The sequence below is a fragment of the Leptosomus discolor genome, chromosome 3 (assembly GCF_034619465.1).
Source record: "Leptosomus discolor isolate bLepDis1 chromosome 3, bLepDis1.hap2, whole genome shotgun sequence".
Lineage (NCBI taxonomy): Eukaryota > Metazoa > Chordata > Aves > Leptosomiformes > Leptosomidae > Leptosomus > Leptosomus discolor.
In genome coordinates, this window is record NC_141393.1 from 44107280 (window position 1) to 44132625 (window position 25346).

The 25346-nt window shown below is 38.1% G+C and overlaps 1 protein-coding gene across 7 annotated transcripts in view; it reads right to left on the minus strand.

Annotated features, from left to right (window-relative positions):
• PHF21A (PHD finger protein 21A) overlaps positions 1–25346 on the minus strand; it is a 95157-nt gene that overhangs the window by 64294 nt on the left and 5517 nt on the right. For 6 of the 7 annotated variants that reach the window (XM_086462283.1, XM_086462280.1, XM_086462279.1 and 3 more), the window contains exon 3: positions 24303–24368. In XM_086462283.1, the coding sequence (XP_086318409.1) occupies positions 24303–24368 (66 nt within the window). Of the gene's footprint in view, positions 1–24302; positions 24390–25346 lie in introns of all 7 variants that reach the window. The other variant, XM_086462277.1, reaches the window with a different exon arrangement.

A 25346-nucleotide genomic window follows, 5' to 3' on the forward strand; every position in this document is an offset into this window, starting at 1 on the left:
AATGATGTGTTTTAAGGATTTTTCTTTTACTTTCTTTTACATATGGACTAAATCCCCGAGCTACCCACTTGTTTCTCATTCTCAGTGTTCTAAGACAATTTCTCACCATTTCAGTGGGTATTCATCCCAAAGAGCACTTCAAGTATTGGCTCTATTTTCTACCATCTTTCCAAATGTGGTTGAGACTTTCACTTTTGAATAGGTGAAAACTGATAGGAGGACAAATAAAACCGCTTAAGAACACACTCACTTCCACTAAAAGCCTGCACTTTTACATTAATCAAAGAAATACACTACACAGTTAATTCATACCTCACATGTGTATCTTAAATCAGGTCACTAACAATAATAATTTTAAAATATTCATAAAGTTCTGTGGTTGGTGTAGTGATTATAAGTGTTATGAACACTATCACCTTTCTACTATTCAATATCTTTAAGAACAAGCTATCAATATGGTTCACTATGACGACGGGAATGCTGCTCTGAAGGCTGCTTTGCACAGGCTGTCCATGGCTGGTGCATGTTTCTGAGTTCTCCTCTGGCCTGTTTCCATGTCAAGGTCTGTTGTTTCATTTCCTCTGACAATGGAGGTAAATCTACTGTTTAAAACCTGAAGGGAGACTTGGAGTTCAATTATTTTATTTCTTAGTGATATTATTCAGAAAATATAAGAGTTTTCCATAGGAGTCTTGATTCTGTACCAATTCAAGTGAACATTTATTAATGAAAATCGAGCCTGGGGAGGGGCTGGAATATGCTACACATTGTACCAAATTAGCAGAAATACCCATAGATAAACTCTTTGCTACATTACTTACGTAATGTGATGTAAATATTCTGGCCTATGTAGCAAATCTGACTTTTTGTAAGTTATAAAAGTTAAGTAAAAGTTTTGTAAACTTTTACTGTTAAATACTGCTGAATCCATCCATGCAGCTTTTATTCTATAAAAATTACGTATTTCTGCCTCATTATCAAGTCAAATTCAAACTTTGAAAGACAATGTTCAATAATCTTGATCTAATTTTTACCTTCTGTCATTTTACCCGACCTGCTCTAAAAAGCAGGAAAATATTTTTTCAGTCCAGAAGTTCTCCTCCTAAATTGAAATTCAGATGACTGTTCTTAACAAAAAAATTAGGTTGTCCTTTTGTAAAACTAGCTCAGCTTAATTTCCAGTAGGAGTACAGAAAGACATCCTTACAATTGATCAGAAGTGAATGTTCAATAGTTACCAATGACACAAGGGTAGTAGAGAGGGTAATACAACGATGCTTGTGGCAACTACCGCCCTCCCCCCACCCCCCACCCCTTGTGACACTTGTGTATTTAGCTCTACCATCATAAACACCAACAGGTAAACAGGTCAGGCTTTTAATCAAAAAAGCCCTTTGAATATCATTTTCTGGGCCATTTTTGTTCTGATGTTCCTAAGTGGTCTGGAGTACGCTGAAATTTCCTAAATGAATACTGTAAATTGATGTGCAGGTCAGCCATTCCATGCACTACACCTATTAACCTATTAACTTTTCCGAATTTAGTTTAGGAAAAATAAATCAGTCGATAGAACAGAAGATAACTGTTCCTCAACCATGCCTGTTGACAGTCTGACATCTTGCTGTAAATAACAACTTATTAGCATGAGTTTGAGGTATGATGCAGGACTGAACTGGCATAGTCTAAGTAGAACCTTCCCTCTACTGACAGGGTAGTAACTTCCAACAAAGAAACACATTGGCTACCTTAATGCAGAGCCCTACCTGCAGGGCTGCCACTCGCGCTTTTTTTTTTTTCTGTCCTTCCAACACAAAATGATGAGAGCACCCTCTCACTAGCAAATAACTAAAATGTATTACTAACTTTCCATTGTCTTCAAGAGTTTCTCTCAAAACAAAGGAAAATCACCACTAAAGAGAAACAGACAAGCCAAAAATAAAGAACAACTGGAGGATATAAAAATCTGGAATTTCTTGTGAAGAAGCTCAAAACTTTCCAAATAAGATTAAGTAAATATGCCAGAGTGAAGATTACCAGGAGTGGATCTGACTATTTTCTTCCCTTCTACACTTCATTTTCATAGCAAAATGAAGCATGAAAGTATGTTCCAGATTCACATATGAAATTACTGAACACTAAGACCTTGTCCTAAATAGGTGTTTATGTTTGCAGGCTCATCTACACAGATGGTTCTCCACCTACATACATCTAGATGGTGTCCAGACACTGTGGCATTATACCAAACCAACGGTATTTTATAAGAGAATTTGCCCTTCCTTATGCATGAGCAAGCAAAGTATAACACTATTTGTCCCTACTGCTTATAAGGCAATTTAATACTTCAAAGCATCACACAAACATTAACAAATTGATCTGGTGAGTCTTTTACAAGTTATTCTACAGAAGTAAATTCTACAAAGTAGAAATTCTACATGCTACAGCTCTACATGTTGGAACAATTTTTGTGCTTTCATTTTATGCACTGGGGAATAAAATCTTCATTTATGTGACCTCCAGCATAATTACCTCTAAATGAATTAGTTAAAGTGAGTAAGAAAACAGTAGAACAAGGCAAACTATGTCCATACCACAATACATTGCTTTTTCCCATTTGCAGCCCTCTTCATATGGCTGTGAACGAGCTCTCTCCTCTCCATGCTGGGGGCTGTAGAGGTTATCTAAGTTTCAGCTGAATACATCTACAGACAAACACTGCCACGTAATTCCCCAGTTTTGATGTAGCATTACATACACAGAATGAAAACTGCCAAAAGATTCATTTTTAAAGAAAATGACCCACTTTCAAAAATCAGCAGTTTTTTTGTTCCAGGTGAAATATGAATATTTATATCTAAAAGTGATGATGCCAGAAGCAAACACTCCAAGTAGGACTACTGATGTGAGCATTTCACTTTGACATCCTGAAGGACAATCCTCTAAGAATTTTCCTAGCCCTCAAAACTATAAATTGAAGATCAGGTGGCTACATGTAAGGAAAATGATTAAAAATTAATCTCTTTTAGAATCTTAAAATGTGCATTTAATGATTTATGTCAGGCCATTTAATAATTGAATTCGCAGTAAATCAAGGGAACTGGTCAAGTTTGGGTTTGTGGTTAACAACTTTAAACCTACTTCTAGCTTTACCATACATTAACAAAGCTTTTTCATTGGACACTATGGTTCAGGCCAGCATAAACTTGTCATGACGACACTTACTGAAATCCAGTTCAAACCTGAGACCATTTGCTCAAAGATAGATTGATCCTGACAACACTCAATACAGCATACTTGAAGAAAATAGGCCAAGAAACATGACATCCTACCTAAATCTGCACAAAAACCCCTTTACATCAAGATATTCTTTCTATCTAGATTACGCCGCCTTTAAACCCTACAGGAAGTAAAACTGTTTCCTAGTCTTTGACTGGCCTTCTTTGAACTGATCATCCTGCTGCAAGGAACTTCAACTAAGCTTAAAACCCTCCAGTTTAATACCAAGGCACATTTGTTTGCAAAGTATGTACTCTTAAAACGTTGCATCTTACAACGTTCACATTTACAGTCAGCTTAATTACAATTTACTGCTTTTGCGGGGAGAGGAGCAGGCTCCTGCAGAAATCCTCTTCCCTCCCTTCCTTAAATACACTGTTTAAGCAATGCCACTCCACAGCACTTGCACAAACGTTACTGCTTAATGAAAAAGCTTTTATTGCCTTGTGCATGTTTTCCCTTGGAAGACTAGAATATATGTGAAAGTTTTTCCACATACAGGAAGGATTTAAGAAACACAAGCCTAAAAAAGAAATATTTTGAAAAATCAGAAGACATACTGGTGTAACATTTATACACAGCTCTAGTCTATATGCACAGCAGGGTATGCCCGTGTCCATGCTGACGTGCACAGTATCAGATCACTTATATTTAACAGTAATGTAGCTCTTTGCATCATCTAGGCAGTTTGCAAACAGAAATTTATGTATCTTCAGCTAGTCACCTGATGAAATACTCTGAGCCATGTTTAATTGACCACAGATCTGGCACATAGAAGCAAACGGCTTTTGTAAGTACATCCAGCAAATGACAGGAAAGTAGAAATTACAATTCAGAGCAGTTCCTAACTTGCAGACTGTGATTTTTTTTTTTCTACTTATTCACTAAACAAAACGTGCTGAAAAGTGTTCTGCGAAGAGAGAATATGGTGAAACAGTAAAGGGAAAACACAGACAGTAAACATCTTTTTTTTCTCTCTTTTGATAAACTTCATAATGAAGATGACCAAAACTACAGTCCCCCTTCTCTCCTTGCTTTCATGAGTACCCTCTTGGTTCCTTCCTCCTCCCAAGCAACTGAAAAATCATCCTGTGAGCAACAGCTATGCTTTAGGGTGAACAACAGAGATCAGTGTATCGTAAATGTAATTTTTTAAAAGAAAGCCTGCTATTTCCCTTTGTATTTTTATCATTTCAGCATCACTACAAGTCAAACTTTCAAACGTAGGTATCCTTTCTGAAGGTTGTCCACATTACAGAGCATCCATGTACCCTCCCTACACAGCCATAGCGTGCCCATATGCTCTTTCACAGCATCTGGGGGAAAACCCCCTGGCTCTTTTTACTGAAACTCTTTCGACTCCTTCTCAATCAACTGTGCAAAGTCTGGAAGCATTGCAGATGGGATAAAGCAGCACGTAAGTTACAGGAAAACACTAGAGACCTTAGGTTATTTAGCATGCACCCTCAACTACAGACTGGCATTTACCAGCTCACAGTTAAGCAAAATTCACATTTGAGTCCACATCTCCGGTAAGCAACCTAGTCAAGAACTAAATTACATCGCATAAGATGTATATGCAAGGACCGTAATAGGACCCAGAATAAACTTTTAAGTGCAAGGGCCAACCCACATCTACATCACAAGCCCTCTTACAGGGGGAACCAACACAATCAACAGACACAACTGTCCAGCATGAATGATCAGCACAGTGAGAGCAAAGGGAAAGTTTTTGGTGGGAGTTGGAAGCAAGGCTAAAACCCTCACCTAAAGCTGGGCATAGAGGCTTTCATTTCTATACCGCCACACCCCTGAAGGTGAGATAAGCACCTTGCATATTATCATTGCAGTTTTGCTAGAATCGCTGGCATCCAGATTCAAGCTGATGTGTGAGTTGGGATGCTATCGCTCTATCCCAGTTACTGTCTTCTCATAGATAAGAAACTACCTACAATTTGCTGACAGGATTTCAGGCCCTAGCACAGGTTGATTTTGTGTTGTATGCATTAAGTGATGTGTCTTTCCCAGTTTTAGAACTTGCCGACCCTTCCAGATAGACGATGGAAAGAAACAACAAAAAGCCATTAGAAAACTATCACAATGCAATGACTACAACCTTATTAAAAGGATAAGTGTAAAAAGATACTGTCCATGCTTAATACAGACTCCGAGCTGCAGCAGCAAAGGTGAGCTTCAAACCATGCCAAATTCAGTGCAATTATTGTGAGTATATTTGTATAGAAGTTTTGCACAGAAATAGGACTGTGAAAATTCCTGAGAACAAGAAGGGTTAATTCTGCAATAAAAATACACACCAAAGAAGCAATTTCATTTCCCTCACATTAAACTTCACAGGCAGCTTTGCTATTGTGAAGTTTTACTGATTTCCCAGAGTTTGCATCTTGTCTTGTTTTAGGATTACATGCATCTGCGTTTTAAGAGCACAAATCAGTCCTTTAACAGTTACTTGTATGAGATTATGTAGCTACTCAAGAGTTTTCAAACACTTGAAATACGAAGAACATTTCTAGGTTACTGATGTTAACTATCTACTAGTGTTTGCTCCTAAAGTAAGACCTTAAAAATCAACTAGTTACCATACAATGGTAAGCTGTGCTTTTCTGTAGTTACCTGTTGTAACTGAAATCTCTAATTTTTGCAAGCTTTAGCTAGCACTCAGCATTACAGATTATGAAGCTACATGCTACCCTATCATCTTTCTCTGTGTTTCTTGGGGGCTTTCCTTCTCTCTCTGCGTAAGCCTGCACAGGAGTGTATGTCCTTCAGTCAATTCACATACATCATTGAACAGCAACAGCACGTATCTAGGCCTGCAGCAGCGGGGTTAATTAACTGTACAAGGGACAGAGGTAGCTCTAGAGCTATCTTTTACAGGTATACAGAGAATAAACAGAGCTGATGCTAAAGGGAAAATGCAGTAAGTTTTGCACTCCTCACTTCCTCATAAAAAGACACTAATTAAAACAAAACAAAACCCAAAAAACAACACAAACCAAAACCAAACAAGTTTAAGAGCAGCTCTAGACTAGACCTGACTGAGAAAGATCTCATCTCAAACAGTGTCACTGGAACACTCGCTTTAAGATTCTTTTCAGACTGGAGTAAGACCTTGCAGATGAACAAATGAAAACATTTATCTCCTTGTCATAGTGCCTGCTCAGACCAACTGCAGTCAATAATGGTCAGATGCACAAGAGAAAAGCACTGGTTGCTTACTTTCACACTAAGAGTTAGCAGACAACACAGTAACAAAAACCATTTGCATCCAGAACCACTCCTCTTGGTGCCAGCAGAGCTGCAGCAATGTGAATGCCCTGGAATAGTTTTAGAAATAAACTCATGTTTTCAAAACATCTTCCTAAAACGCTACAATGGAGAGAGTTTTCCAGCCAAAGAAAGTATATTTGCTAATTTATGAGTGAACATATTAAGACTGATGGCACATGCATTCGTTCAGACAGGGATACTAAGTAATACAAATGAGAAAACAACTGTTAGACTTCTACTCAAATGATGCAGGCCCAGGCCATCAATCCTTTTTGGGAGACTGGTATCACTCTGTATTCATGAAGTACATGTGAACTTTGAGCAGGAGGTTGGACTAGACTTCTGGGGCCCCCATTGTACCTACAGTTTTCCATTTACCATACCCTGTCAAAACACCAATTACAGTATCAGCCCTGAACGCATATTACAAAAATAAAACTTGCATTATATGCTCTTGAGTGTATCCCATGCCTGAACTTCTCCATCTTTTTCACTTTCCTGTGTCATAACAATCTTATTTCTTACCATTGAGGCATAACTCAGTTTTGAGAAGCATCCTGTAGGAGTTTGTTTATGTCTTTAGAGTTGAACAATGTGCTCTACTAACAGTGCACTTTGAGGGGGCAGAATATAACAAAGGTAAGCTAGGGTCAAAGGATGTTTCCTACTTCCTCCGTGTAAAGGAGCTGACCTCTGCCTACTGTCAGTGTGTGTGTCTGTTTCACTCGTTAGACCATGAGTATCTAGGTTGATGACAGGAGGATACAATTTTCTTGGGAGTTTCTTTTTCCATTGCAGTGATGGGGGTAGTTTGGTGGGGGAGAAAGGAGGGTTTTGTTTGGTTTTAAGATCTATTATGTTAGTCTCTATCACTTACAATTCCTTTCTGGCTGACCCGGCTGCTGGTTTGTCCAGAAACAACCTGACTGCATCAGCACACCAGTGAAAAGTTACTGAACAGCATGTTAAAGTTTCACAGACGTCTTTCCTCTTAGACAGCCTTACCTGTCACCCTGCTACCATATAAAGCAATTGTGATGGGGTATTTGCAGGGGGCAGAGGAGCAGAAAAATCAGAGGCTGCCCTGCTTGGAAAAAGCAGAAAACCTCTTACAAGTGCCTGCCCCAAATGGTAATTTTTTTTTTTTTTTTTAAATCCACACCTGTGACCAACTAATCATTCTCATGCTTTAACACTGAGTTTCTTTAGCATTTTTAATGATCAACTGATAAATGTTTTAAAAGTAACTGCTATGTATTGATCCAAATGGCCTGGTGTGGGCTAAACCACAACTAATTCTGTTTTAGTGCTTTAACTTTTCAGTTAAGTCTCCTCTAACTAACTGCACTTTCTGAAACAGCAGCCTGTTTTTCCAGACAGTGACTGCTTCTAGCAGTGATAAGGCCTGATGTTTATAGTTCGTACCAAGGAATGGGACACAGAGAGGCCCTTGCTTATACTTGTTCTTATAGCGACCAAGGTCACTGCTGAATCTTGTACTCTGTGTTGGGGTGCCGGGAGTGAAAAGGGTTGCACCTATAGGGAGGAGCAAACCGGACAGGTGACCCAAACCCAACCAACAGAGTATTCCATCCCCTGTTCGTCGTATTCAGTATAAAGCTGAGAGATCACGAGGGTCAATCTCTCTTCTTCGATGGCCGACATCTGAGGAGAACTCTGTCTGTTCTTCTGTCATCGATCCCAATCCGTGCATCCCTGAATCCAGCTCCTGCGTCCCGTCCCTGCCTGCTGCCGAGTCCAGCCTGGGACTGCCCCAGTGCCAGCCCTGCGGTGTGGTGGTGACGTATGGTCATCAGGGTGGGGGGGGAGTTGGGTTCAGTGTTGGTTTTGTATGTATTTGTACATGTTATATATATTTCATTATTTCCTTATTATTATCTTTTCTTTTATTGTTACTGTTTCATTAAAGCTGTTTTAGTTTTCTTTTCCAAACCATAAAGTCTCTCTCCCTTGTTCTCTCTCCTTTTCCCTTTTGGGAAGGGAGAGGGGTTAATAGGGAGCGCCTGCCATTTGTTAGTGGCCGGCCCAGCCTCAAACCGTGACACCAAAAAATAAAGATGCCCTACAGCATTACACTTAAGTTACTCTCTAGAATTCTTGCTTCTGAAAGTGATTTTGTAAGTCATACTGCCAGCTTTCTGTTCAATTCAGCTACACTTGGAAATCAGTGCAGAAAAGCTGTCTTCCTCAGTAGCTCAATCCCTACATACATTCAAAGTTAAAAACAAAAACAAAAACAAAAACCACAAAACCACCAAAAAAAAACCCCAAACAAATAATTTCACTATTTTTTTATCTATGTTGAATCAACTCTGCAGAACTTAGAAGGAAAAAACCCTTGGTTTTATTCCAATTCATGCATAAAAAACCAACCCAACACTTTTTAACCAAGGTCCAAGCACAGGACAAATTCTAACTGTAGCTATGCCTGTGTAAGACCACTGAGAACAAAGGCCACTGTGGAAAATTCACATTCTTTTCAGTAGAATTTCGGTGTTTTCTACTTTTTCTAACTTAGATAGGTTACAAAAGTGTCATAAGTTAGGTTTTAAGTGAGGATACCCACAGCAGACTATCATTTGGGTCTGATTTTCTGTTGTCCATGAACAGTTTTATTCAAAGCCAGAGACACAATAAACGAATAAACACATAAATGAAGGCTTTGACTGTGTGAGATTTCAAAGACCTCATTGCTTTCTGCTTGGCCCCAGTGTAAACAATCTATATTGAAACACTCTTGACTTTCGATGTATGTTCTCAGGCAGAATTAAAAAGTTCTGTCTCCAACTAATTCAGTTTGAAATTTGCTAAAGAAACATCATAATGCCTTAGAATTCAGGTTCCTCTCTGCTGCCAAACAGCTTCCAAAAAACCTTCTCAGCTGTTCTTCATATGTACAACTCAAGTTGTACAAACTCAGTTCCTCAAAGAACACTCAAGAACCATTTTAGATTTCTCTTTGTGCTTCATCTTCATATTTCTTGTGTTAGGTTATACTAGAAATGGTATCAGCGGTGACAAAGAAAATGCAAAGCTTTAACAAAAATTTTCCACGTGCAACTGTAAGAATCTCCATTCTCTATACTTATCAGTCAGGTGTACTGTCACGTATGCTGTGCCTGCTTCATGCAAAGGGCTACTGTGTGTATCAGCTATTCCAGTAGGAGAAGCAAGAGACAGAGCCCACCTTCCTTTCTGCCATTCAGGAGCTGCAGGTACATTTACCATAACTCCATCCCTGAAAAAGACGACTACCAAGCCACAGACTGGGTTCAATGCTGTGGTTACAGAGCTGTTCAGGCCAGGATAAATTCAGGCAGCTGTCAAATGAAGGCTGTTTCAGCCTTCCTTTGTTTCAGCCCTTCCTTTCTGCCACTTCCCTTATGCCAAATGCAGCATTCATTCAGCTTCACACAAGCCAAGTGAGCAAACTTGATCATGCTCAAAACCTAGCATATCTCAGAGTTAGTCTTCAGCCAGACGACTTTTTGACTCCAGTTACTGCACAGCAACATGAGCACTAATTCTGGCACAAGAAATGGGCAGAAGCAAGCAGTTAGACCAGGCAAGAGGACAGGTCATTACTTTCACAGCAGTAGTCTAATCCGAAGCTTAATCAAAGTGGCCATACAATCCCAATCTACAAAACCACAAGGTATGGGATTTGTCTCTGAAACATAGTGAATTTGGTGCCTTGGAAGCACAGCCCTGGAACCACTGGTTCCAGGGGAAGACAAAGTAAGGAAGCACAACCTGACATTCCTCACTCCTGCACAGTGCTTCAGTCACTCCAGATAATGAAACTACAAGGTTTTATCATCAGCCCAAACACAGGATGTTCTTAAATAGGTATTTCTTCAGCAATCTGCTTATGGTCTTTCAAGGACCATTAGGAAAAGACAAAGAAAATAGCAGTTTTTAAAAAGCAGGTTTGGGGAGTAATTTTAGTACAAGACAAACATTTACTAAAAAAGCAGGTACTTCTCTAGTCTGAGTTACCAAAGGCCTGTTGCAAAAGTAAAAGTACAAATGCTTCGTACAGAAATATTTTTCTTTTATACCAGGCAACAGAGATTAACTCTTTACGTTATGTGCCACACACCAATTGATTAAATGGTTTATTAAAATGTGCTCAGCACTACAAAACAAAAGATTTCAAAACCAATCTGTATTTTTAAGACAGGCAAAATAACAGAATGCACTAGGTGCAGAAGGAGGGGAAGGTGGTGTGAAGATTACTTTTAAAGATACTTTCTTATTACCTTGTTTCCTATAGAACTGAATTTGTCTCCTTACCAAAGCAGTTTAAATACAAACATTAAATTACCAAAAGCCTTAAATAGGCAACTGGCAATTTTTATTTCTTAGGACGCTATATTTGATGCTTACTGTCTTCGCAGCTTTCCCAGCACACTGAAAGCACAGGCCTGCTTTGGGGACATCACACAGTTGCAAACCACTGCACCGTCTGTCAGCGCAAGCAAGGTACGCACAAACTGCGCCACCCTTTCAGGTGATGCATCCTACTCCTCTCTTAGCAGTTTCTCCCCTTTGCTGACCTCCAGAAAAAATTGTGCTGCAAAAAGGGCTCCTTTTTCCTCTCCTGTTCCTCCAGGGAACAGGAACAGTCTGAGCAGGGATAAGGTAAACACATGGCACAGTCAGACAGCTTCCCTTAAAAGCAGGTATGAAAGCAGTAATGGACACTGGGAAACACCGAACAAACTGAGATTAAATGGGAAAACAGCACTGCAACTGTTCTGAAGAGTTTGAAGTGCTTTTGGGTGCAACCGCTTTTAAAATTTGAATCCATACACCAGAGGCATACTTTTCTCTTGGTGTCAGTAAACATCTTATGTCATGACCCCTTCAATACAGGAGAGTAAGCTACAGTCAGGAGAGGAAAACACTGCCTCTTGCTGCCCCAGCAAGGCAGATGAAGACCATGTAAGAATGTGACAAGTTCCTAGCAGATCTTCAAACAGAAGTACACATACCCCATACCTAAACAAGCTGATAAGAAAAAATACCCCACTAACACAACATCAACCTTAGTGCAAGCTTTCTCCTCAGAACTGGCTGCTAACAGGGCTTCCCCCAGGGCCTCTGCAGTCCTGCCTTGCTCTTACTTTTGGTTCAGACACACTCCTGTCCCCTTTCTGGTCCAAGTTAATTGCATTCATCTTTCAGCCTGACATGGCAGTAATGATACCAAGTCTTAGTGTAGAGTTTTCCCGAGCAAACCCAAGATTATTACAGCATTTCCATGCAGCCTTAGAATTTGATGCTGTTATTAGACTCTGTTAGAGCAAAATTTAACTTTGTAGAAATTTATACAACTAATTTTCAAAATATTAGGTGGGGAGAGAGGGTACAAGGGCTCCTTTTTCACAGATTTACTGCCTATCCCAGCCGGTCCAAGAGAGCCTACACACTCTACAGGTTGGAGGTACAATTGTAATTAAAAAAAAACAAAACAAAACACCAATCCCCCGGAAAAACAACCCAACAAGAGAGTTACACCCACCCCCTGCATGCCTCAGACTGGGGTCAAATTTAAGTCCACAACCCATTTCTCCTCTCATACAGAAGTTTATGAGAGATTATGTGACCAATCAGTCAAACCTTGTCTTTTCAAGGAGCAGCCTTCAACTCAGGAGGTCTTAGAATATTTAGTATGGTTTGAGACATGTAACTGAACAAGAGAAACCCTGAGTACCATAAGTGGTAAAATCAACTTTTTTGTCTCAGCATTTTCTAGTCTTAATCAGCATATTGCATGAGTAGATCATTGATATTTTAAAGGCAAATAAGGGACGTAATGAAATTTTGGAGACATCTGACCCACTAAAATATTTTTGGAAGCTAAGGCTCGTGTGTCAGTCAAGTGGGTCTCCTGCTAACTCAGGAGAGATCAGAAGGGAAGCTAACTATCTGCTAAATGCTATAATACACAAACTGGTTAAAAAACACATTCCTGAACAGAGAAATTATATATACTTTAAAAGGTAGCAAAACAATCACCATTCAAAGATATAAATAAGTGAACTACGCAGGTGAAGAAGGAGATTCTTATCACCTGCGAGGCTTCAAATAATCAGCGATTTTCATTCAAGCAACTTTTGAATAATTTGGAACCCACAAAGATTATTATGAGTAGTAGTACATCAAGTTTAATTCCACGTAGCTAAATCCAAATGATGTAAAACCCATTGTGAAATGATAATAAACGGTGTCTACATCACTTAATAAAGTGGAAAGAGATAAGCAGCATAAAGGAAAGGGCAAAACCTGTTTATTTACCCTTTACCTTCTAAAACTGCTACATAGATTACTTAATATGCACTGCACACTAGCACCAGTGTTTTGAAAGCATGCCTGATTATCATAGAGTATGTACAAGCCTAATAAATACTAACTCTTGTTCTGACGGAATTTAGTTTAAAAGTAGCATTTATATTCAAAACAGAATAAAAGCAATGCAATATTTCAAGTTCTAAACTTTCTTCTTGAGCATGAGGACAGTAACGGTCTGTTACTATTCAAATGTAAAATCCAGCATATTATATATGGAGTTAAACCTAGCACTGCCATATTGCAGTCCGAGGTGAGGTTACCACATAAAAATAAGCAGGTACACTGTATTACTGACCCGAGTAGTGCCAGACCCCTGCTGCTGCAGTGCCTTCCCACTTAACACTTTGATTATTGCCTGTGTTCTTGTCAGAAAAATTGAGGTTTAGGGATACAGAACCTCATACCCTTTTATATTACCATATGCACCTTCTTAATGCAAAGGATAAAACCAACACATTTGGCATTTACTACAAAAACACCTCCCGACCCCACCAAAAAACTATCAGCTGTATTTCTACATGGTTTATCCAGGAAAAATGTATTGTAGAGCATCAATAAGGTAAACCCAGGTAGCAGTGCTACTTCTAAAAATGTTTGGCTATTTTTTTCCTCTCTTTTAAGTGCTTTAGTTCTATGTCTGACATCTAACAATTTTTGGTGACCTCAGAAATCCTGCTTGCGGATCTGTTCGGCTCACAGGTTAGCTTGCCCGGCAGACCATTTGGTTCGCTTGTACTTGGTGTGTCTGCTTGACTTCTTGCAGTGCTCAGAGATGTTTGTATTCTAAGCGTCAATTTCTATGAGTTCTTGAAGAGTTTTCTCTTTATAGTTCTCCATGTAAGTGGGATTTAAAGACCTTCAGATGACTAAACTAAGAAGAGTAATAGCAACAACGCTAAAAATCTAAATGGCTTCATATTTTAAGTTAACTGCACTCCAGCCAGTTAAAATCTGAATTGACACTCACTGAGAGCCTGACCCAACACTCCTATTGACAGGAGATGCACATAGCTCTAAACTCCAGGATGCAGAGAATATTCAAGTATCTAAAGTTATCTACAAATTCATAACAGCTCCTAAAGACACAACTTCATATCATAACTAAAAATCCTCTCAAAAAGATCTTTCCATTAACAGATCAAAATTGAATTTGTAGTATCTGCATTTCCCATCTAACTGTACTGTATTTTGCTCAAAAATTAAAACCTTTGCTAAAATTTCGTTCTTGACTGTTGAAACTGTCAGACAAAAGCTACGCAACTACTTGAATGCATTTTAAAGTAATTTGGGAGAAATTATCAAGTCTCTCACCAGTTTTCCATAGAGAAAACTGTTATAAACTCCAAATCTTTTGTGATAGTCATGTGAATATTTAAATGAAATTAACATACACTAAGTTACATTTAAAGACAAAATCTTCCAAATAATTTGTCTGTATCTATAAATATAAATTATTCTCATTTGCTTTAGAAAAAGCAGCCTAGTATCTGATTAAAATGAGTCTTTTCCAGGTCAGCACTGTATTGCTCACCAAAATCCTTTACACGGTAACTTCTGAAGTTCCTAAAGCTATGTTAAAAGCAGACCTACAACGAATTTTTGTCCCAAATGACAGTATCCTGATACGTAACCAAACAATAGGGTTAAACTTCAAAAGAAGGGAATAAGACTCAGTCCTCTAAACAACAGCAGAATTATTTGACACTTAGATGATACTCAGTTTCCCTACAGAGGGCCATTTTCTCCATAAGATATTAAAGCACCAGCCCTGGCCTGGTAGCAGAAGACATTCCAGTATTTAGATAGAGTAAGATTTTGCTGCTTTTCATCCATTTGAAGTGGAAAATTTCAACACACTAAAGCATCCCAATAACTCATTTCTGAAGAGTCTCACTGGATGGAAGAAACACCTATCAAACCAGCCTTCAAGTGCAGGATTCCTGTGTATTACACAAGACAAGATGCTGAGAAAATACTACTTACATGACAGGTAGAACTGAATCTTGGACAGCCAGTAAGTAGTTCTCATTTGAAAAAAAAAACTTAGAAATTGAAAATCATCTTCTGTTTCCAAGTTTCAAACAGAGAACATAGTACCTTTAGGGTACACAATTTTAATTGCCCAGGCAACAAGTGTTCGGAGTTCAGTGTTTTGGGCTGCTGTAAAACCACTTCCCCCAAATTATTTACTCTGAGCATCAGATATTTCTGTTTCTTGAGATATATAACAAAATTTAGAATGAGTTGGAAAGAATTCCAGAACGTAGTTTTGTCCAAGCTAACTGCTGAAGCATTTGTTACCAGCCCAAAGATGTGTGCGTGGAGTTTTGATGCTAGAAAGCGCTAGACAGTGAGGCACTTTGACACTGCTCTGGGCTGGCTGCAACTCTAAAGGACAAAGCACTGCTCTGAAAAGCTGCCATACTAGAACAAAAATGAAACAATTTATAAAGAGAGTGCATCGATATGGAGCAAGACTCCACAGACAAATACGGCCAAGTATTCAGATTTTCAGAAGTCTAAAATAAGAGCATAGCCACTTGCTGTTCTGCAGGACATTAAGCAGCTCTAAAGCATATGTCTCAAAAATTCACATCACATTATTAGAGTTCCTATGTAATTTTCCTCTGTTTATTTTTCAAGGAAAAATAAGATAAACCAGTTCTGCCTTCTATAAACAGTACAAACACCATCACTGAGGTTTTACTTACTGGGTAAGGTAAAAGCTGTTTCATTTCTCCCTACTACATAAGGCAACCTAGGTCCAACTCTTTTACATACTAGTGTCCATTTACTATGACACTCTGTAAACATTTTACCAAGGAAATCTTGAGAAAGCAGCAGGGGGGGGTGGGGGGGTGGGTGGGGGGGGTGGGGTAAATAGGAATCTCAACTACTTAACTGTTCCTAACTTATCTCACCTGACCTTGAAGGGAGTTTACAGGACAAACAAGAAACACTTATCACAACTCCAGGGCTTTCTCCCTGTTAGCTTTCAGAAAAAGTCTACTATAGGAAGACACTTAGAATTTCTCACTATTAAAAAATAAAATAGAACAAGAACTCTTTTCCACAGAATACATCAGATAAATTTTGTAGGGAAAACAGGTAGTGAACTTACAGCAGTTAACTCAAGCCTAATCTTCCTACAAGTTTTCTATAGTCAGCGGAGTGAGGGGTGGGCCCTCAGAAAGGCAACACAGAATGGTAAGAATTAGGTTGCCTGGTCCGATTGCCTCCTGGGAAGTACTCTCTCCTCACCCCTCTATTGATCCCCATAGTAAATCTAATTTCATTCCAGCAAAATCTCCATCAGAATTCTGCACCCCTCACTGCCTAAATCTACCTGTTAGTTACAATAAGGGGGGAAAGTTGAGAAAGACACCTTGCACAGCAACACTGGTTTTGGCAGACTTGGCATGAAGGAGGAAATAAGAAAAGCTCAGAGAATAAGGGACCAAAATAAAACAAACAAAAAAACCCCAACTGCTATCTGGCCTCCACCACCACCCATCTTCCCCAACACCCCATCAGGTATCTCTGCTAACTAGTTACTGCAATGCAACAGCAGGTGAAAAGTTGCTCTAAAGAGATTATACACTTCTTGGAGTTTCTAAAAGTCAGAGCAAGTATCTGAAAAATTAACCCAGAAATGAGTAGTGAAAGAAACTGACTATATATAATGCTCACAAATAGCAGAATTCACATTGACTTGACCTACATTTGAAGAAAATAAAACACTCTTAATTACTGCTATGGACAGAAAATGTGTATCAGGTTATAATTTCAGTCAACACTGATGTTTCCTAAGGATAAAGACCGCTTGCTCCCTTAACAGTGTCAATATAGAAAAGAAAGCACAGACATTTAGTGAAACCCCATCAAGGGAATTCTTAACCCTTAATCCTTAAGGTGTGTTCTCTCTTTAAGCCTTTAAGGCCCAAGCCTACCACAGACTCCACAATAAAATGAGAAAAAATGAAAAAAAAAAATCCAACACCAATTCATAGTGACTAGAACAATAAGGGCAGATAACATTTATTCAAATAGAAAAAGTCAAACCCTAAAGTAAACTTTTATAAAAATTGTACATGCATTTGGCCCTCTCGTGCTTCCTTAGTATGCCATTTCTCTCTATACCACTTTCAGAACGGTGTATTTCCTCTTTATTTGTCCAGGGTCCACCACAAAGGACTCCCAGTCCACCTGTACAGGCCAGTACAATTAACAGAAGCCAATTCAGAACTGGCACTACAGAAGCAACATAATGTACCACATTCACCTTGGTCCTTTTCACAAATAAGCATGAGGAGTTGAACTGAGTGGTTCCTCAATGTACTATGAGGGTGCAATGTGTAACCCGTATGTTGGGAAATACCACCTGTGCTGACTACCCTAGTCAGTCTTGTTCTTGGTGTGGTACCATTAAATAAGATAACCTTTACTAATAAAAATACTTTAGCCCATAGCTGTACTACATTTGTTAGCTCAGTGTAAAAAATGTACAACCTCAGTAAGTGGCTTGCTTTCAAATCAAGCACCAGGCAGAGAACAAACAGCAAAGACAAGTTTTTGCCTGTATTCCAAGCATTACACACACTGTCTTTCTCTCTTCTCCCTTCCAAAATTCAACACAGTTTTCAGAAAAGCTAGGGACCAAACAACTCCAATAAGAACTAAAGATCTGTAAGGCTTTCAAAGCAGATCCCTGGATTTGATTGCCCTTCTAACACTGACACATTTGGAATAAATCAAAATACTGTTTCTGTGGCTGTAAGGCTGTGTCACTGAGGCATGCAGAAGAGAGCTGGATGGATAGGCTATTTTAACCTGTTTTCACTTATCAAAATTCATTAGTAGATTTAATCCCTTTTCCTAGCCTCCAACTAAGATGCCTTTAAGGGTGCTACACAAAACATCCTAAATCCTGGCCATCACAATCTGATGTTTCGCCTGTCTTTCTTCCAAGTATAAGAGGGAAAAGGGAATAGTAGGCCTTGAAATAATTACCAATGTGTAAGGTTATCCAGCAAGTCAAAACATGCAGGAGCACCTAACCAACTCTCACCATCAGGAGGGGATTTTCAAGGAAATACTGTAGTTTAACTGTCCATTTTCTATCTATAATGTTGATTTTCAAGCAGAGCAGGATATTTTGGAGTTATGCCCTGGCTTATATGAAGGTGAAATATGTATCCAACTAGGCTCAATTAAAATAATTCTCCAGCTACATCCAACTCTGGCTTAAATACAGCATGAACTCAAAAATTAAAAAGCTGATCCAGAAAACCAGTGCTATAGCAGAAGGAAGGTGTGAAGCGTTTTCATTCTTTTTAATGATATCATAAAACGGTCACTTGCATTTCCTAAATGAAGTTATTCCAGTGCTAACATATATTAGATATGCAAAAATTAAGCTCACAAACCAACAGCAAGAAGTCTAGGTGTAGTCACATTAAGAGAAGAATGCAAAATCCAAGCTTGGGTGCTAGTATGAGTTTAATCGTGATTTAAGCATTACAAAAGGTCTGAGAAAGCTTAGCAATATTTCAGTCATATGCAAATGATTACAACATCAGTTTTGCAAAGAGTTTGGGGCAAGAGAGGCTGCAGGGAGAGATGCGTGCACTCTGCCTATCTACAATTATCTGTACAACATTCAAAATATGCTTCAGCCAGTATATCTTGAGAATATGGAAGATGATAACTTAATGAGAAGTCATTATATTCATATTTTCACACAATATTTGGATGTAAATTAAATAAATACCAAAGATTAAAATAGTAAGCTCATGAAGATTTCTCAAACAAATGTTCACCTTCTGAACAGGTGCCATTCACACTGATCAGAGGGTTTGAAAGGGTCTGACTATTCACAGAGGCAGTTAACTTACTCCTCCTTGACTCCAGACAGACCAGTATCTTTTTGACAGGAAAAACAAGTGACTACTTCTAACCCTCTAAGACAGGAATCTACAAACAGTCAATTACGGGAGGAGGCAGAGCTAAGTGTATCACTACAGGGTTTCATTATTAAAAACAAAGTCTGGGAAAGTGCAAAATTGTTTTTCATATATTTTAAGACTGCTTTATAAACAGTTGGCATAAATGGATGCTTGCAGTTACAGGGAAATTAGCATATCTTTATCATTCATGCCATTTACTTAAAAAAAAAATAGGTGTTTAGTAATATGTACAGTTCCAGATAAACAACTGGAACAGAAATTAAGCATCACCTGCCTCAAGTTATTAGTTACTACGCATTTACATGGCATATTTTCACACTTCCTCCATTACTGATATAATAACTGGCATTTTAATATGTCCTTGATAGATCTTGGGGAAAGGAGGGATTAGACACTCCAACCAAAACTGGCAGGAGTGAGGAGTCTTTCTTTCAGAATTTGACCCCTAAGGTTCTCATGGTATTCATTAAGTGTACCTACAACATACAGGCATATCTTGCTTACCTTCTTCTATAGAAGCATTTCCAAGTACTCTTTCCTACCCGCTAACTGTACCCAGTTTCCCTCCTGTTCTCTAGCTTTCTTGTGCTTACTTTCACCAAAACACTACCTCTCCTCTTTACAGAATATGATGGAACATTCAGGCACAATTTTCTGACAATGTGTTCAAAAAGCCTCCATAAAAATTCACCTTTACTACGATTGACAAGCATTCAAGAACAGTCTCATAGGATGAATTTATGCACATTACTAATCTTTTCATTACACAGTTATGGTACCTGTAATAAATATCGCAACATTAATGCTTAAATCTATTCCTGACAGTTTTTGAAGACTTAAATAACAAGTTTCCTTTGTCAGTCTAAACCACATGTTTACATTTATTGAACCGTACAAAAACACAGTTAAGTTACACTACCATTCTTAAAATCCCTCCATATACCCTTTCCCATTACTTGCTATTTAGTGGCAAGGTTAAAAGGAGTCTCACCCTGAACATATGTGATTTAGAATAACCTCAACTACTTCAATTTGCTGTAAACTTCAAATACATGCAAAAGTCACTAAATTTGCCTATTCATAACAGAGGTAAGCTTGATTTTACAGTGCGCATTTTTTCTGATGACAGCCAGTTTCAACGATTCTTCACAGTAAAGTATGTTAAATTTTTTCCCCCCATGAAAAACAAAAACACAAGCATCCCTATGCTAACAATTGGTTTTGAGTACTTTTTCCTACAAGTGTATACCGCACTTCAGAAATCAAAGTAACAACAGGATCCACTTTATTCTTTCCATGTCAAGAGCAAATGCATCAGAATACAAGTCTAGTTTTCACAAGACTTTTCTTGGAGATTCAATTAATTTTACTGCAACTACAGTAAAAGCCATTTTCATTTTCTTCTCAAATATAGGGGAAAGAGACATGCAATTTCTTTAGTATATGCTTATCACCATCACCTTTTTACCAAAAGGTCAAGAGTATTCCAGTAAGCTTTCTTCTGCATTTAAGACAGAATATTGCTCCAACTTTTCCAAGAAATGGCGATAAGGACAGAAGTAGAAATTCCTCTGTATTTGACATGATATTGCTAAAAAGCATGTTTGCTGCCCACTTCTTTCTTTACATTTCTTTACTCAATTAAACATGACCACTTCCTCATCACTGGAAATTAGTACTGTTATGATACGTACTCGATATATCTGCAAGACCATATTAGAATTTTTTAATTAACTATGGAGGGAAAGAAGAAAAAAGGTTACTTCAAGATTACATCCCTCCTGCTCCTTTATGTGAGCCCTGCTCTACCTCAGTCTTTCACTAGTGTCACTGGCAAAAACCTCCAGCCCATCTCCCCGAAGTAAAAAAAGTACATACTGGTAAACTTCCTCATGGAAAAACTCAAGAATACATTCTTTATGTTTTTATTGTAAGAAGTATATTTAACCCAGACAAAAGCTGAGTAGTGATAGGTAATTGTGGGTACAAATCTACAAAACAGAATGCCAAAGGAAGACACTATCATAGAATACAAAGTGAAGGAGAGAGTGCTAAGACTATGACTTTCTTACAAAGAAGTAAAAACATAACAGAAACCAGTGCTACAGAGCAACAGAATTAATTCATACTTACAACCCAAGCTTACATTTGGCAATTAAAACAGTTTTGCAAGAAGTTCATAGAATCATAGAATCATTTTAGTTGGAAAAGACCTTCAGGATCATCAGGTCCAACCACTATCCTAACACTACCAAGCCCACCACTAAACCATGTCCCTAAGCACCACATCTACATGTCTTTTGAACACCTCCAGGGATGGTAACTCCACTTCCTTGGGCAGTTACTCTTCTCATTATTGAAGAGCGGGGTGGAGAAGAAAGAGGAAACCAATTTTAAAACCAGTGCATTCAGTGTTTCCAAACTGCAGCACTCATATTTACAGCTGATGAACATGATTGTTAAATTGAATTCACCTTATTGCCCACAGATCAGAAAAATAAAGTAAACACAGTTTAGACCTCAGTAGTAATAACATAAAAAGACTAGTAGAGGAAAATAATCTGAAGGATTCATGTTTACTGCCCTTTAAATGCAAATTATCTTCAAGTAAGTTTTTTTTCTTTCTGAAGTTTTTTCCATATGTTAACACAATCAGCATACATTGTTCCATCTCTACGGTGAAATAAATCAAAGCATTTGTTTTCTCCTCTTTCACATTTTCAGAAAACACAGGAATATATGACATAACTCATGCTGTAACAGTTTAATCCTGCGTCAGCTAACAAATTTCTTTAGGTTTAAGCCTACATGCTGCACAGTCTACTTGCATTCTTTTTGTACTTTGCCAGATCTCTTCAATTTCACAAACTTCGGAACAGAGCTGTCATTATTAATTCTCAGCAAGAAACCTAAGCCGCTATGAATCACTGCAGTGACTGGCAGCAAGTGTCGGCACTACTCTCACAATGCTTCAGAAACAGAGAGAAGTCCTAAAGCAACAAAAAGCTTTTAGCTAACCTACCACCGACTTAACCTGGTTCTTGCACAAGACTTCATGCAACTTCATTAAATAAGCAAGCAAAGAAAAAGGGTATGTTAGGCTGACACAGTATTTCAGAAGCCAGAAATATTTCAGTGTTCTGCCTCTCTAACACACCAGGGCCCCAGCTCCACGTCACTGTCTCTGAGTAGGCACACCACACAGACTGGAATTTTAGTTTTTCATGCTTCATTAAAAGCTTATCAACAGTGACAATTATGCCTCCTGTAACTGTCCTCAGTGGAGTTAGGCCCTCAGTTTATTCATCAGACATCAAGCCTACTTACTTGGCTCTAAATGAGAGTACAGATAACACATGTTGCACTTCTTAAAAATGCACGATTTAAAGCATCTATTTACTATGCAAAACTGCACATTTCTTCATGCTATGTGAAAATTAAATTGTTGAATAATATTCTCCCTGTAAAACAACTGATAATATTTATTTTTCCCTAAGGAGAAACAAAAGTGAGAACAGAAAAGAGGGCTTTGTTGTAGTCTCTAAAATGCTGCTCAACTCTGCATCTGTCTATACAACAGATTCCTACAAATAAGAGGGAGTGAGCATTTCTCTGCATTGGGAAGTTGTGGGTTTTTTTTTTCCTAGAACTCACATTTGCCATGACCACTTAATTTTAGCAGCCATACTACTCTAACACCACTATCACCTGGGACACCGGCAGCTCTGTGGTCCAGTGGGATACATAACAAAAGATTTAAACTTCAACAACCATAGAGAAGTTCGCTGTTCTATTGATAATCAAAACCATAAAATATGGAGGAAACTGGACTATGACTTCATATTGACTGCATCCACTGTGTGGTACATGTGATGTCAGAAACTTGTATTTCAAAGTCTTTTGGAAACTTAGCCCATGTTCATCCCATGAGCAAAAGCACTTTAGTACTTCGAGCTGCAGTTTTCAGCAGAAAAGATACAGCTGCATTTCTAGTGATACGTAATTTAAAATACATGTTAGTATACACCACTCTAACATAACTGTAAAGAGTTATGAATCCAAGTTTACAAGTTACAGTAAGATACACTTCTTTCTTACCTGCCACTTGCTATCTCACTGCCTGTCCCTGCTGATCATGTGAACTGGTAATCAGCTGCTTCGTGGCATCAAGGCAAGCTAATTTTGAAATTACCATGGACCTCCAGAGTTTACCAGAGAATTCTGAAGCTGCTTGCTTGTGAGACATAGCCACATGCAGAGGCTCATGCTGGTTTTAGAGAATATATCATCTTCAAGACAGGCATGCCACCACATCAGCAAAACCTCCGTTTTTGTTGAATTAGTATTCTCATTTAAAAAAAACAAACCACGTTTTCTTTATTATTCTTACATGTTCCTTCCTAGATTCACTGTGCCACCACTTAAACGTACTGTAATTTTTTAGTAAACAAAATTTCTAGGTAAGTGTGCCCATTTCCTTAGGAAAGACAATTCCCAAAACAGAACACATGCAAATGAATGCAGGTATCAAGATGTGACACTGACGCCTAACTATTTTTACGCATGTGTACTAAAATGTTTCCACTCTTCAAAGGTGTTATCTATTGCCCTAATTTGGTTCTGTTATTGACACAACAGCAATACACTTAAGGGACTGCTTAAGCCAGTTTAATTTGGGGAGGTTGTGTATGAGGCAGTATTGTGTGTTGCTTTTTTTTTTAAAAAAAAAAACCATAAGTGAGAACAACTTTTGTAGATCTTTCAGTGCTGCTTATCTTTCTTCTAGTTACCCACAAGATATGTCTTCAAGTCCCACAATCTTTCTATTAAGCATTCAATTGTAATTATTACTCATATTTTAAACCTGTCAAAGAATTCCTACCAACCGGCAAATGTGAGACAACTGTGGTACAATTTATGATGGCAAAAACCACACAACTAATTCCCAAATTGTCTATTAGCTACCTATAACTGACACGAATTTAGTTAGTCTAGACACAAAGAAAAATTCCAGCATACTCATCCAGACATACACTGTGGTCCAACTAAGACAAAAATCTAAAGATCTGCCTAAACCGGAATGGCTGGTTTAGAATTAAGTTTCAAGCTAATAATAAAGGAAGTGACAAAATTAATCCATTTTCCCAGCTTCCTTAACATAAAATATTAGTTTCAACATAGGAGAAAAATTGCTATAGCTTCCACTGATTACAATAGTCGGTTGTTTGATATACTCACAATAACTCATCCTATCTTTCGTTGAGAAATCAAACAAAACCCTAAAATATGTGGTTAGCCACACTTATTTTTGACTTAAAAATTTAGCATCGTTCTTGGAAGCTGGGAAGAGAGACACCTCTAGAATAGGGTGTTGAAAATACATCTCTGTTTCCCTACCTGTTTCTCACTCAGAGCTGTGATTTTGGCTTGAAGTTCATGAAGCTGTTTCTTCAAATCAGCGTTCTGATTAGAAAGAAAAAATATCTGTGAGAAAGATATTCCATTTGTTAACACAGAGTAGTAGCATGAAGGTGGAGGTTTTTTGGTTGGTTGGTTGAGGTTTTTTGCATAGCATACTACAAATACAGCACCTCTGGATGTACAGCAATAAAATTCAAGTGGCTCAACAAAGCCTTACTTAAGTCACAATAATCAGAGGACCTTTCCAACACTCAGAGGCAATCCAGTTTGGAACGAAAATATCATTAAACATCCATTAGTGCCTACTGCATTATACAGCACATTTGTACATTTCATCAAGCTCACAAATTAAACCAGAAATATTTGTTAATATGTGACACAATAATATCATATTGTATACAACAGTATGCTATGATAAGTTACCTAAAGCATTCTCACCTATGCTACTTATGCAAAGACATTATCATACATTTGAATGTGTAGAGTGTCAGCAAACATATCTATTAAATCTTAACTGACACACATGTCAAATGAAGGCAGACATACCTATCTAAGTCTTCATTTCCATGTATATTTATGCCTTAGGCTGTATTTAAGAGAATTAAATTTGCCTTTGGATATCATTCATATAAGCACTTTACTTATAACAGCACTTTCTTAAGTTCAAGATTTGAAAGCCATAAGCATCAGTATAAAGAAGTAGTCAGAAAATATTTTACCAAGACTATTTCTTTCCTACTAAAAATAAGATAAAAAAATCTGTCCTCAGTTTAAAGCCTGTGAAGCTCTGCAGAAATGTGACAGGGAAGTGAGCTTCCCTGCATTTTTCTATTTTTCCACTTTTTTTTGTTCTCATTTATGTTGCAAACTTTTACACTAGGTTACACAGGTTTGCTGTGCTACACAGAAACATTAAAACGTAGAACTAATATTGTTACAGAAGAACTTCACGCTCAGGACAACTTCCTTATTTTTATATTCCTCCATACAATTTTGAAATGCATTACAATCTCATCTTGT